Raw genomic sequence first — 14452 nt, forward strand, 5'->3', positions numbered from 1 at the left:
GTGCTCTGCTCACTGCCCCCCCCCCGCCTTCTGAACCTTTGACCTCCACTCTCATCCCTGTTTTGTTATCATTTGTCCCCAGAAATCAGTTGCCACTTTCCCAGTAGCCTCCCTTTTTCAGGGAAACTTTTAGTTTTGCTTGGGACCACTGACCCAAGAGCCTTTAAAACAGCAAATAGGCCTAAGTCATGCAGAGGCAGAGAGCTGTTGTTTAAAGGGAGTGAACCTTGTTTCTTCCAATGTAGCCTGTGATCATCACTATTCAGACAGATGAGACTTTAGGCTGGAGCTATCCGAAATGCAGATTATGCATTTGTGTAGGCCCAGGTTTTCAAGCTGTCAGTGACCTGCCCTTTGTATTATTTCTCATTCCCCCAATTTCATACCTGCAAAAGAGGCGAGAAATATTTTTTTATGCCTTCTTCCGTGTTGCATGTTAAATAGGATAGGGCCAGAAATCCTGCTTGGTAAGTGTTCCTGGAGGACAGTTTTGTCTGCAGGAACAAAACCAGAACAAGGAAACACTCTTTCATAACACAGTTTAAAAGACAGACCCCCCCCTCCCCCTTCAGATGCCTTTCTATCTCTTTAAGGGATGGTGTGGTGACTGTGCTGAAGTCTTTGCCTGACTTCAGAAGGGTGGGGGCAGGGAGCTGTGGATGAACAGCAGCATTTGAAAAAAAAAAAAGGCATGGAGCAAGGGGAAAAGGTGAAAATCTCAGTGTCTGGGCAACCAGCTGAACCCTGCTTGCTAAGAAAGCTTGTACTGAGAAGAGGATTAGCCAGAGCAAGCACCACCCATGTTATCCTGGCTGGATTCCCCATGCTGACTGGGGGGAGGTGTAGAAGGCGGGACGAGTTAACCCTTCACATGCCCCTAACTCAGCCAAGCACTTGCTCAGCTCATGAGGCTGGCCTTGGAGGCTGGGGGTTGCTTCAGGAAGGGTTAAAACGGCCTCTCCAGCTGACTGACAGGGATGACGACCAGTCCTTGCCGAGCAGAAGGGAGATTAACCATGCAGTCGCCAGGGGGGAGTTCCTGTCTCTCTGGGAAGGAAGCGGCTGCATTTCTTTGTGTCGGGGAGACTTTCCAAGCCCACCTATTCCCAGCCCCCCCGCCCCTGAGACAAACAGGGGTAGGTGCGGGTGAGTTGGTGACGGGAGGGCTGTACGTGGGAGTGGGCTCGGGGGGCTAGGGTTAAAGGTCAGGAAAGGCCTTTGGGCTGGATGGGAAAGGAATGCGGGGAGAGGGATAGAGGGAAGCTATTCACAGGGGGTCAGGGAAGCGGTGCTGACCAGGCAGGAAGCAGAGGTTACAGGTCAGGAGATGTCTGGATGAATCTGGGCTGGGTCTCTCTTCTACTGCCTAGTTGTTGTATTCTCTCTCATTATGCAGTATAATTGGATTCAGTGTTTCGCTGCAGATCCCGGGAGGCTGGACTTTTCCAGGAGGAATGACGGACAGATGCAGGTTGGAGAACTAGAGTACTGTATAGAGCACTGTATAGGATAAGGGCAGCCCCCACAGCCAAGGACAGCTGCAGAGCCAGGAGGCCAGCAAGCCGTCAGTGGCCAGACCCAGGCTTTATTTTAGCAGGTGCTGCCAACGCAAGAGGAAATGGAAATAATGGATTCAGTTGAACTAGAACCAGGGCAGGAATTGGAACAAGCAGCCAAAGATCCTGTTGTAGCAGCATCCATCTCACTCACCCCCCGATGGTCCCGGACGAGACTTCACCAGGTCAGCACTGAACTGCAACAGGAAGGGGTGTCCCAGCATTTGGGAGCCCAGAAGGTGCTACGAACTCCCGCTACTCCGGATCCTGCTGGGGCAAATCCACTACTTCCAGAGCTTGCACCTGAGGATGACATTGAAGTTTACCTGGCCTCCTTTGAGCAAGTGGCTGAAGCATACAAGTGGCCCAGAAGAGAGTGGGTAGCCCGACTCATGCCAGCTCTCACAGGAAAAGCCCAACAGGCTGTGAGCAGTCTGAATGCCAGAGATGCTCGAGATTATGGCAAGGTGAGGGCAGCCATCCTGCGAGGGTGCAACATCAGCACAGAGATGCAACGTTTGCGCTTCCGGCAGTTCCGCTACCAAGATGCCAAAGGGCCCCGAGAAGTTTACTGCCACCTGCGGGAGCTCTCCCATCGGTGGCTGAAGCCAGAGATCCGCACCAAGGAGCAGATCATGGAGCTGCTGATCTTGGAACAATTTTTGACCATCCTACCAGAGGAAATCCAGAGCTGGATCTGGGTGCGTCACCCAGAGACCTGCGCACAGGCAGTGTCCCTGGCCGAGAATTTCCAGCTGGGACAGCGAGAGGTTGGGATGTGGGAGCAGCAGGTGAGAGCATATGCAGAGGGATGTTCAAGAGGACTGCCCTTGTAGGCTCTGTAAGGAATTTGACCCACTATGTTTAGGTTCTGGGTGAGCACAGAGGATACTATAAAGACAGAGAGAGCCTCGCTCTGTGCAAACCTGCTTTCAGTGATGGCAGTTCAAGTGCTCTGGGTGTGCAGAGTTCTTCTGGTTGCCTAACCATTGGGATTTCCCCAGTGCACTGCTCTGTGAGCTGTGCCCTGCAGGCACTGCTGTTCTTATTGCTGAAAAATGTCACTGCCTTCTGTGTATGAAAGGTCACTCAGAACCATTTGGCAGCTCGTTTGGGCATGGGAAGATGAGGCCAGTTTGATTACTTACTAGTATCTAGATTGATAAAGAAGCCTCGTGAATATGCTGATAGCAAAATTGGTCATTGGTTTTAAATATGCTCTTACAATAGTTTTCCTATTCTGCGATTCATGCCAAACACCTGAAATGAGAGACAGAGAAGGGGTAGTTTCTAATCACAGCAAATGACCTAATCTTGCCCAGGGACAAGTACCCATCTTTGTTCCACAATAAAGGCCCAGCCCAAGTTTTGTGCCCAGGGATTTTTCAAAGCAGATATTAACTGTGCCCAAGAATTTTCAGTGGATGCTCAAAATTTAACAGACATGTCTGCTAGGTCCATGCTGCTGTATGCTAATGAAAGCCCACATGCAAATTAGTGACCATTCTCAAAAGAGGCTGTCATCAATCAGTTACTGGGGTTTGTGGAGAAGTAGAGGTGTCAGAGCTCCCAAAACTTTTGCATTTATTATATCCCAGAAGATGAAGTGCTGAGTTAGCACAATCTCTCCCCAACTCACTCACCAGGATATTGGTAATTGTTGGCAATACACACACATCTTAAGAAAGATTTTCTATTGCTGAGATTTCCTGAAGGCCTGTGTGGGAACTGCCAATTCCTATGGATATTGGTGGGTCTGTGACCCCGTGAGTCCATGAGGTTCAAAGGCAGTAGGAAGATTCATATCTATAGCATTTTTGAAAGATGCTATGGATGTTGACTACAACATTGACCCTCACTGGCAGGGGCAGGCCACAGTTCTTGTGGTTGAACTCTCTGGCTTATCAAAGAGAAAAATAGCTCCAGGAATAAGCCCATTCATCCGTATCCTGTGCCTTCAAGCCCTACCAAGCATGAAGGTAGAGCTCTCTGCTAATAAAGATCTATTAGATATGGCTCTCCTTCATGATTCTGGGGATCTGGCTCAATAGGGAAATATTTGGTGTGTTTTTTTTTCCCCTCAGGTCACTGTGCGTGTGAAGGTTGAAGAAGTGACCCCAGAGGAGATGGAGACACCTGAAGCATTATGGGAATCTCAGAGTCCCCAGTTCACTCCTGAAGGTGAATCTCAGGATGAGGAAGGACAAAGCAAGTACAGGATGTCCTGTGCTCCAGCAGATGAGACCCAAACTCTACAGGAAACTGGTAATAAGCCAACAGTGGGGCTAAGGGGCTGCTCATCTCACTGAAAAGTGTGGAGGGCTCAGCAGGGGTAGGAAGGAGACTATTCCCAAAGCTGAATATGCAGGTGAGAACAGAGGGAACTGGATGGCTAAAAGGATTTTATGTGAGAGATGGAGGTACCATTCCATAGTTAGAGGACAGCAGGAAATACACCTGAGAAATGGGGAGGCCAATCACAAGAAGGAGGTGGCTGTTACAGGTCTCAGAGGAGCCTTAGGAGACTGCACTGGAGGATGTGTCCAATTGGAGAGCTCACAGGTAGAACTGAGTGCTCAGCACACAAGCCTACTTGGAGGCTGGTATCTTACATGTACATTACTGATCTACAAAAGGAGGACTGTGGACTGTATTTTCAGCTCCAGTCCAGTGCCCCCTTCTTTTTACCTGTTTTGCATTTCCTGCTCAGTACTGTGCCTCAGGACACTTGGGCTTCTCTATATCCTGGCCACTTCCCCCCTCCGTCCTTTCATTGGTAGTTGTAGTGGGGAACACCCAATTAAACCCAAACCCTTTCATGGGTGGTTTGGGTACAAATAAAATTTTCTTCATTCTTTGGAGGGCAGTTCAAGGGAATCTGACCCTGACATATCTCCTCAGCACAGAAGCAGGAGGTCTTTTTCCACTTCCAGCAAATGGTAAGTAAGAATAAGAAGAAGAAACATCAGAAGAAATAGCCAGAGACTGTGGGAACTCCTGGAACATTATCAAGGAGACCCAAGGGAAACATGTCCCAGGCCTGGGACTAACTGGAACATCCCCACAGCTGCAATTCAGGGGGGTAGCAGTAGTGGGAGCTGTAGACTAGTGAGGGCTCAAGTGTGTTTACCCCCTGGGTTTACGCTGCTCAGGGACTCTTTGAACATGCTGTAGGGTGGGCATGTTCACATTTGCAGCAAAGTCCTGCCCAACTTAGTTATGACTAAGTTGACTTGTAATACACCTGGTAACTTTCCCAGCTCTGCCTATAGTTCCTGCTGCTGTTTTACCCACAGCGCATAAGATTAAGGAGAAGTTTCCCATCTCCTTTGCTCTTTGTATCAGCCCCTGCTCCAGCTGCACATCTTTCCACTGAGCCATCATTTGTGGAGTTTCCATCTTCTTGATCCTTCAGCAGGTTCCTGCAACAAGTTGGTCTTTGATTCTCTCTGGCACAAATATTTAATGCATCAATCACCAAGCCTTTCTTCCACAGACCCTCAAACAGGTCTCTTTCATCAAATAGCAATTTACCTAAGAACACAAAAAGTGCTTTACTGGGTTAGAACAATGTGCCATCTAGCCCAGTACTTCATCTCCAACAATGGTAAAAATTAGATGTTTTAGACGGAGAGTATATGATTAAGACACATCTCGAATGACTGATCCCATCATCAGCCACCATTGGTTTAGGAATGTCAAAGGACACATCCCTGATTGTTCTAGTTAATAACACCTGATGGACCTGTCCTCCTTGAAATGTAGTCCCTTTTTTTAAACCCAGTTATACAGTCTGCCTCCGCAACCTGGTATCCACAGGCAGCCACCACAGCACTAAGTGCTTTGCAAGGAGCTACCACTTCTGAGCACAGTGATTATACCACTTCTGAGCACAGTGATTCTGGACTCCTTCCATATTTTTCTTAGCAGACGTGTTATACATTCCTTCCAGATCTAGTGTAGCTGTTAAGTCCCACCCAAGAGAGACTTTTTAGCTATCAAAGGTACCACAGAACTGTGACATTCCCAACACTTCTCAGGCTGGTGTCTCTCAGATGTAGAACCATCATTTTCATTCTCATATGTCCAGGGGAGCAAGATGGGTACGGCCAAATGACTAAAATGCTGTTTTTCTTCCAGATGGCCTTACATTCTTGCCCCTACTAGGACACACGGGGCTGCGTGGCTATTCTAGTGCTTCTCTACCAGCCTCACTACTTCTCACCAATTGAGATAAATGCCCCTTTCCCAGTCTCAGCATGTGCAGATCTCACTTAGGTGTGATGAACGATCCCCGCTGTGTCCTCACACCTTTGACTTAACTCTACACTTCCAAGGGACACCAACCAGGACCTGACCTAATGTTGACAACTCTCACAGCATCCAAAGTCAGGACGTCCTTTATTTTTTTAGCCTAGTCAGTCAATCACCTCCCAGATGTGGCAGGTTCCAGGACCTGGGCTATGAGGGGTGAGTTTGGTCTGCTTGGCTGTACCTCTCATGGCTAGCACCAAGTCCTTACCCACCATTTTCACATCATGTCTGCAGACCTTCAGGGTAGGGTGACCACGTGTCCTGTTTTTTCTAGGACAGTTCCATTTTAAACACCAGTCTTAGACTTTTCTCTGGTTTTTAGCAGGTTGCCTGGGACAGTAGTTTAAAATGAGGCTGTCCTGGTGAAAACAAGTGATTCTCCTATGCACAAACACTCAATTGAGACTGGAGCTTGAAGACAGCTGAGCTTCCTGGAGTTATGGGAAGGAGCAGTGTCCCATTACGAAACCAGGGAAATATGATCATCTTACCTCAGTATCCTCCTTCAGATTTTAGGTTGTCTTGGTAATAGGAACATGGCAGTTAGGATCCATTCTCTATGTGATTTCAATATTACATTGTGGGACTGAGCTTGTGGTGAAGGCACTGACATAAGCTATACATATATATCAGTTCTGCCTGAAGAATGAGATCTAACATTGTAGAGATCTAGTGATGGTTAGGACATCCCAGGCTGAATACACCACCTGTGGGCAGAACTAATGTTGAATAGAAGGGTCCCCACAGCCTCATCTCGCATCATAAATTAGAGAAAAATATCTGACTTCCCAGCATAATTCAGAAGAAGAGCTCATGCACTGTTAATACCTTATATTTGAGTAGAAAACAGAGGGTACATAGTTGACACCTACAAAAACAGTAGACAACAGTTCTGAGGGATTGAACAAGGTAGCAAAGAGTTTGGTTAGCAGTCTTCAGAAAAGAAAACTGGAGACCTGAAGGGAGAAAAAAAATAAGTCTCTAGTGACACCCCCTATTCCCTAATTTTGCCTGTATGAGACTTCTTCCAGGGGCATCCCTGGTGAAGAGGCTGTAAAGTTGCATAGGACAGACCCCACTGCTAAGATATGAGCAATTTCCTTTTGCAGCAATTTCCTTTTCATATCACATGAAACAGACTTTTTTCCCCTCCCAACCAGCAGGTTCTGGGATCCTGAGCAGTGCTGAAGAGCAGGCCAGTTGGCAAAGGCAAGAAAACCTGGATCTTCCCAGAACAGTACATGGTGGAATGGGAGAGAATGTTGGCCCAAGACCTGAACCAGGAGAAGAACACAAGAGTCAGAAGGGGTTTCCAGCAAAGAATGAACTCCCGAGGGCATTTCCACAGCTCCCAGCTCAAGAAACACCAGGGACTGTAAGGGACCTTAAAAGCCATGAGAGCGGTGTTCATAGGACAGATAAACCCCACAGGTGCAGGGACTGTGGAGAAAGGTTCTGGGAGAAGCAGGAACTCGTGACTCATGGCAGACTCCATGAGAAAGACAGACCCTACCCATGTGTTGAATGTGGGAAGAGCTTCAACAGACTCACGCACCTCAAGACCCACCAGCGGACCCACACTGGTGTGAAACCCTACTCCTGCAGTGAGTGTGGTAAAAGGTTTGGCCACCTCTCAACACTGACCACACATCAACGTCTCCACACAGGGGAGAGACCCTACTCCTGCAGGGAGTGCGGGAAAACCTTCACAAATCCCTCAGATCTCAACAAGCACCAGCGTTCCCACACAGGTGAACGGCCCTATCCATGTGCTGCTTGTGGGAAGCGCTTCAGCCAGCAATCCAACCTGACCATGCACCAACGATCCCACACAGAGGAGCGCCCATATCCTTGTACTGCCTGTGGGAAGAGCTTCAAGTACTTGGCTGATCTCACTGTGCATGAGCGCTCCCACACCGGGGAGCGGCCCTTCCCCTGCCCAGAGTGTGGGAAGGGCTTCAGCAACAAGTCATCTCTTGCCCGGCACTTGAGAATCCATGCCAGGGCTGCAGCCAGAAACAAGTGAGACCCTCCCAACCACGGCCCTGGTTGTATGTATATAACCATTGGAAGCAGAGTGCCTGAGGAAAATTAGCACCCCCATGTACCCGAGTCTAGTTATGTGGTTTCCTCACAAACTCTGTTGGGGTTCCAACCTCAAGAGAACAGAGAGGCTTCTTCATCTCATTTTTCTAAGGAGTCCTAGTACCTGAAACTCCACCTTTATCTGATCCCTTACTTGCTTTAATTAATGATGCAGCAGCCTCTCTCTCCTTTGCAGCCACATGAACTTCAATCTACTTGATCTGGTTCGCTGCAGCCCACTCTGGCAATGCTTGAGACTAGGGCTCCCTGCATTTCTACTGCTCCTGAATATGGAACATTTCTTTGGCCATGTGTTTGCCATAAGCCTGAGAGTGCTTGCGCTACAGGCAATACCACAAAACCAGGGAAAAAGATTCCTTCCACAGACTGGGATGCTTCAGGACTTACCCATACCACGGGAAGAAAGTGTGAAAGAAATCCTCAAAACTTACTGCTAAGGTCACTCCCTAAGAGACAGCCCACAGAGGCTCCAGGGACCATAGCTCAGAGGGAACATCCTTGGTCACATCTAGGTCCCTGTCCTGCCACCAACTGGCTCTGCCTCACTGAACCAGCAGAGTCTTCATATTCACAGCTCCAGCCATCACTTTCACAGCCCTTTGACATAACTCCTCAGCTGTTGCCTATGTAACCATAATCACAGTCTGCCACATTGACTTCCTCTTTTCCACTCTCCAGAGTGGCTCTCCCTGCTGACTCCTGGTCTTGAACTATGCATTTATGTTCCCCATGTAGATAATCTTTTGTATTTATACATTGCCTCCATTGGTTTTCTGCTCCTGACCTGTTCACTGTCATGTTAACGGTTTATTATTATTAACATTATTATTATTAATATTTTCCCCCTGCCCTGTCTCTCCAATATGTTTTGTCCATGCTGCCCAGCTGTCCATCAGTACAACCACCAACTCATTTCTTTGTCTGAGAGTCTGATCACATAACCTTGATCATGCAGGAAGCTCCCCTGCATGCAAGATCAGGGCCTTAATTTTTAATAACAGACCTACCTCATCTGCAGATTTTCTGATATTTTATTTGAATTACTGTTCACTTGACTCAACTGAATAGTTCTTACTATCAGTTAGTTAATTCATTACCAAGTCTCATTAGTTAATTCATTACCAAGTCATTTGACATTATCTAACTTGCTTTATGATGTCCCTTAATTAGCCGCTCTTTGTCATGCACACTTGTCATTTTTGTTTTTCCCTCTCTGCAATGCTGCCTCTCCCCGCCAAGTGCTGTAATGACGCTTTTATCAATCTCCTCGCGTGTCTTTGTTTTCTGTCAATGGGGCAGAAGCTAGGATGTGATGGTGATGAAAAGGTACCTAGCAGGAGCAGCTGAGATGTGCATTGGGCCACTTGGTTATACTGGGAGCAAAGGTGCAGTCTGATTTGGATCCAGTAAATGTTAACTGGGTCACCTCATCTCAACTACTTGGGGTTCAGCTGAGGGTAGTGAGAACACCACAGGGCCTGTAAAGACTCTCCTGTGAAAACAGCATGAAAAGACTCACACTTTTTCATTAGAAAAGTTAGATAAGAGGCCACAAAATAAAAGAACTAAAGAAGGCAGATCAAGAAGTCTTTGCTTCTCCTAGTTCATAGCACAAATAGCAAATTGAAAACTAATAAATATTCCCCCACTCCCCTCCTCCCTTCCATGGAAATTAAGCTGTAGAACTCATTGCCACAGGGAGTCACTGAAAACAAACTTAGAGACATCCAAACAATAATGGAATATTTATATGGGCATCTTTATATCCAGTTTTATTTACTAATGCCAACTAAGTTGGAAAGGGATTTAAAATTCATGCTTCAGGTTTAAGCAGTCTAGCTACTACAGATCAAATTGAGCCATAGTGGGGAGAGGGTGCAGAGAGAATCACACCAACTACTGAAACAGCTGGTGCTAGTCACTGCCAGACAAGAACCTGAACTATATGCGCCTTGTATTTGCTCCAGTTCCTATGATTTTATTACTCCATTCTCCCCATCATAAAACACCCTCCCCTTGCCACCTTATTTCCAGCAAAAGGTCTACAGCATTGGTATACGGGGCCTAACACCTACAAAGACTTTTAAACTATTAGAGAAATTACACTGGAGAGTGAAAAACAGGTGCAACTCAACCTGAAATGTAAAGGTAAGAAGTAGGATGGCTAGAATTTGTGCAGACCAAGCTAAAAGGACAAGTGTATTTACATTCACAAAGTGCCTGGAAGATGTGTTCATACCTGAAAACAGGCATCCTTTCATTCCTGTGCAGAGATTGCACAAGTTGTCTGCTATGCCAGAGAAGCAAAAAACACACCTGGAATTTCAGGATGTGGATCTTTTCCTGTAGCCCAGGACTTTACGAATTGCCAAAAGAGAAGAAAAGAGGCTCCAAATTAGGAACTGTAGCATACTACAGATATTTCATAGGTATTCTGTAAGGAATGATGGAGACACCAACAAAAGTAGAGGATGAGATGGGGCCAAGCCTATTTCAGATTTTGCTCTCTCTATCACCTCGTGTATAATCCTGATCACACAGTGTGGAACTGAGCCAAGAGAGGAGACTTTCTAGTATTTGTACTCCCACTGCCAAGGACCAAAAATCACAGGGAAGAGAAGACTGATAACAGAAAGCAAGGGGTTGAAGCTACCTACAAGAGAAACAGCCAGGCAAATTGGCCTTACTGAAAAGGCACTGAAATTTTGTTGTCGGGGGGGAAATAGAAGGTACTTGAAACAAGGGAGACTGTAAGCCTCAAGCCTAGCTCTACAATCTATTCAACAGGGACTGGTTGGAGTGAATGTGGAAGGAATATGTTAGTATACAGGTCATTGGTGTATCCTGAGAACAACACCCTCTGCTGAGAGAATTCACAAAGGCAAGGCTGGCTATGCCAAAGAGCTTCAGGGAACAAATGCTTTAAATATTGGGTACTTACTAGTCCTTGGGCAGGGCATCTGGGCTCTCTATAGATGGGGGCATGAGGGCCTGAATGTTTTAACTCTCCACTGAAATTAAAAACACCTCTGATTTAAAAAAAAAAAAAATCACAAGCTCACACCTTATTCCCTTGAGCCATTATGGTGGGCTGCCTAGCCCCAAGTGACTGCACATTCCAGGGTCATAATTCAAGCTGAAATGCACAGCCCTACCCTACCCACTCTGCAACTTGAGGAAAAGGGAGGTCATCTCAGTCTTTCAGCTCATTGATGCCAGGAATCATGAGTTTGTGCAAAACATAAAAACAGCATGCCTAATATTAAACTTGCGATATAATTAAAAATGTGGTAAGTCTGCAATGATGCCTCACCCTTCTGTCGGATCCCTTTGAAAAAGAATCACGGAAGGCAAGCTGGCTGGGGGGAGGGCAATGTCCCAACTGAAAAAAACAGCTCCTACTATAGTACTAAGGAGAAGAGCCAGGAGATAGCAGGGAAGCAGTTGTTTCATTGTGGGAAGCCAAGCAACCGTTTACATTCTCTTCATATGCTTAGCACCTTTTGTGCCACCAAATGAGACACCTGCCCTTCCTGTGACCCATAACCCAAACTCCTTGTTCATTACTCAGGCAACTCCCAACATCTTTTCAACAACCTCCTGTTCTCAGCCAGCACAGAACTTTTCCTCTCCAAACCCTCATCCAAACCCACTACCTGTAACTAGTTCCCTATTCCCATTCAAAAACAAAAACTCTGCCCTATGAATAAGAATTGTCAGGCTAAATGTCCATGTCTCAATTTTCTCTCTGACAGATTCTTTAGAGGACAAATATAAGAAACAGATTAGACTGATCCATCCCCTCCCAGTACCTATGAGTAGGTATTACCTCTAAGTATTGGTTTTAATGGTTTCTGATGGCCCTGTCCTCAATAAATGCATCCAATTCTTCTGTACCCAGCTATTTTACTGACCTCCACAATATCCTGTGGCTAGAAATCTGACGTATTGATTGTGTAGTTCATGTCAGAAGACCTAAATAGTTCCTTACTCACTCTTTAAACCATTCCTTAGACTAAAAACAATCCATTTGATTTGGATGCGAGTATTTTGTCCTACAGCTATCCCCAGAACTTCCAGATGGAGAAGCCCATCTTTCCACATTAAGCACTTGTGATGCATCCAAATTAACTCTAAATTCATTGCCAATTAAGCCTCCTGTGCAAGTAACTGCCACACACTTGTTTTGATTAGTCAAATCTCAGACTAATCAACTCTGGATTAAACAGGTTGTCTTGTTTTCAGTCCTAGAGAGTTATATTACCTTCCATTGCAGCCATCCCTCTCCCAAGCTGAAGCAACGTTCCTGGTCCTTTCAGTTCCCCCACCAGACACCCCTCCACACTCCCGACCATCCTTGTGAACCTTTGCTTCACCGCTTTAGTGCCCTTTTTGTGGGGGAAAAGGGAAACTAAACCTCCTAAAGTACTGATAGGGCATACATTTCTTAAAATTATTCTTTGAATAACAACATAATAACATTTTCGGTTTTGTTTGCAATGCCTCTCCGAAAGACTCCCGGCAGTCTCTCTGCCCTTCCAATGGCTGCTGTGCCATCTTTTGAGGATATGGCCAGCAGTACCTCCAGGACAGCCTTCCTGAGAGGTGTGGGCTGGCTCTGAGTAGCCAAGGGTCTCCTCCTTTGGGGCTTATCCTCCTAAACCCTCACGGACCATGCTGCCTGCTGGTTCTGTTCAGTGGGACTCACAGATGTTAGGGTCAGAAGGGACCTCAGGACGTCATCGAGTCAACCCCCCTGCCCTGGCCAGGAAAGGGCAGCGAGGTCAGACGACCCAGGCTAGGGCTCTCCTTGTAACTTCCGCCCACCCCCCACCGTCTCCTAGATTTAGACTCCACTCCCCAAGACGATCCGGAGTCACCCGCGGGGACAAAGCCGCCGCGCTACTGCTTTCAGCCTTGCTCAGAGAGCAGTGAGGCCCTGCCCGCCACATTCCGCCTCGCAGCGCGTGAGGCGCCAGGGAGGGAGCCTCCCCCGGGAGCGGAGGCTGTGGCACCCGCCGACAACAGCGCGCGGAGCCGCGTACAGGCGTTAAACAACGGACCCGCTCCACTGTGCCGGCCCGAGCAGCGCAGCGCCTGGCCCCGCCGGGTCCGTACAGCCCGGGCGTTGCGGCGGGGGTCGCGGCGCTTGTCCCCAACATCCGCAGCGACAAGCGCCGTAAGCCCCACTGCTCGGTACGGGGCTTCTTCCGCGCATGCGCGGAAGCTGCTGAGGCGAAGGGCAACGCCAGGGCCGGGTTTGTTTTCTCGCCCGACGAAGGCGGGGCCAGAGACAAATGGAACGTGCCCCTGTGGGGCAGCAATTGGTCCGCGCCCCCTGTCACTCAGGGCCCGGGGGCGGGAAGAAACGGAGCAGCCCGCCCCTAGCAGGGATTGGTCAAGTTTCCTGTTATTCAGGGAGCGGCGCCTGGCCTGGCCGGTTAACCCGTTCAGTGCTGCCCGCCCAGGCGAACTGCGTCACGCCGCACGGCGGCCACTTGGGGCGGGGCGCGGGTCCCCCTTCCGGGCGGGAGGCGCGGGGTGGGGCAGCGTCCTGTGCCGTGAGAAGGCGGGGTCGACACCTCTGTTCCGTGGGTTCAGGAGCAGCCCCGACGGCCAGCGCCAGAGCCGGGAGCTGTGGCTCTTCAAGCATCATGGGCGGGCTAGGGGAGAGAGCCTTCATTCCCCGGCTGCGGGCTGAGATGAGGCCTGGAGGCTGCACCGCCCGCTCCAGAAGTCCTGAAGAGACCTGACAGTTCTGCCCCCCATGTCCCTTCAGGAGTCCGCGTCCCAGAGGAGAACATCCCCCAGGCCGCGCTGGAATTGCATCCCGAGGACAGAGCGCCGCGCGGAACGGGAGCGCTGCGGCTCTGGCCCATAAAGGTGGCTTCGGGATTAAGGTTGCCAACCCTCCTGTATTGGCCTGGAATCGATCTCCCAGTGACTATTACGGTTTTTATTAAAGCAAGTTATATGTTACGAGTGAAAAAAGTAGACTGAGCCATGTGTCTTTCCTGTGCCATATTGCCCCATGTCTGGGTGCTTCCGCTGTTGAGGAGTTTGTGACCCCTTTGCGGAGCTATTCCCAAAGACACAGAGTCGCTGTCAGTCTCAAAATGTGTTCAGCATGCTGGGCACCCTGAGCAAGCTCAGAGGCCCCGAATAAAACTGTTAGAGGCGATTTATAGTTTACAGACAAGATATGCGTGCAGGTGGGAATTTTCCACTGTGAAAGAAAACAAAATATCAGGTCAGTGTGAGAAAACTCTTAATTATTTCAGAACTGGTTTTTGGCTACATGTTTTTTTTGAAACGTTAACTAATAGGGAGGAAAACTAAATCTTTGCTTACTTCAGATTTCAAAGTGAATAGGATTCGGTCATTGCAGAGTCTTATCAGCCTGTTCTTGGAGGCTGAGTCTGCTTTATAATTAACTGCTACACTATTATTTATGGTCTTGTTAGTAAATTTCTACA

The 14452-nt window shown here is 48.1% G+C and overlaps 1 protein-coding gene across 7 annotated transcripts; it reads left to right on the forward strand.

Annotated features, from left to right (window-relative positions):
* Positions 1 to 933: 933 nt before the first annotated feature.
* LOC109311544 (zinc finger protein 391-like) lies at positions 934 to 9242 on the forward strand. 7 transcript variants are annotated; one of them, XM_019537243.1, is made up of 4 exons: positions 934 to 1146; positions 1397 to 2347; positions 3641 to 3737; positions 7031 to 9242. In XM_019537243.1, exons 2-4 carry the CDS (start codon positions 1619 to 1621, stop codon positions 7894 to 7896), a joined length of 1692 nt encoding a protein of 563 aa, XP_019392788.1. In that variant the 5' UTR covers positions 934 to 1146; positions 1397 to 1618; the 3' UTR covers positions 7897 to 9242. The 7 variants fall into 7 exon arrangements, with proteins under 7 accessions (XP_019392788.1, XP_019392789.1, XP_019392783.1 ...); XM_019537244.1 differs by having other exon boundaries at positions 7034 to 9242; XM_019537238.1 differs by having other exon boundaries at positions 935 to 1146; positions 3641 to 3821.
* The last annotated feature ends 5210 nt before the right edge of the window (positions 9243 to 14452 follow it).

The sequence above is a fragment of the Crocodylus porosus genome, unplaced genomic scaffold (genome assembly GCF_001723895.1).
Source record: "Crocodylus porosus isolate Cpor-Errol unplaced genomic scaffold, CroPor_comp1, whole genome shotgun sequence".
Classification (NCBI taxonomy): domain Eukaryota; kingdom Metazoa; phylum Chordata; order Crocodylia; family Crocodylidae; genus Crocodylus; species Crocodylus porosus.

What these genes read in the sequence shown, in the direction of transcription:
- LOC109311544 (XM_019537238.1), top strand. Translation starts at nt 1,619, where the DNA reads ATGGAAATAATGGATTCAGTTGAACTAGAACCAGGGCAGGAATTGGAA. An exon ending in TTGGGATGTGGGAGCAGCAG is followed by an intron (nt 2,348 to 3,640) that starts GTGAGAGCATAT and finishes TTTTCCCCTCAG; the next exon opens with GTCACTGTGCGTGTGAAGGT. An exon ending in CCAAACTCTACAGGAAACTG is followed by an intron (nt 3,822 to 7,030) that starts GTAATAAGCCAA and finishes CCTCCCAACCAG; the next exon opens with CAGGTTCTGGGATCCTGAGC.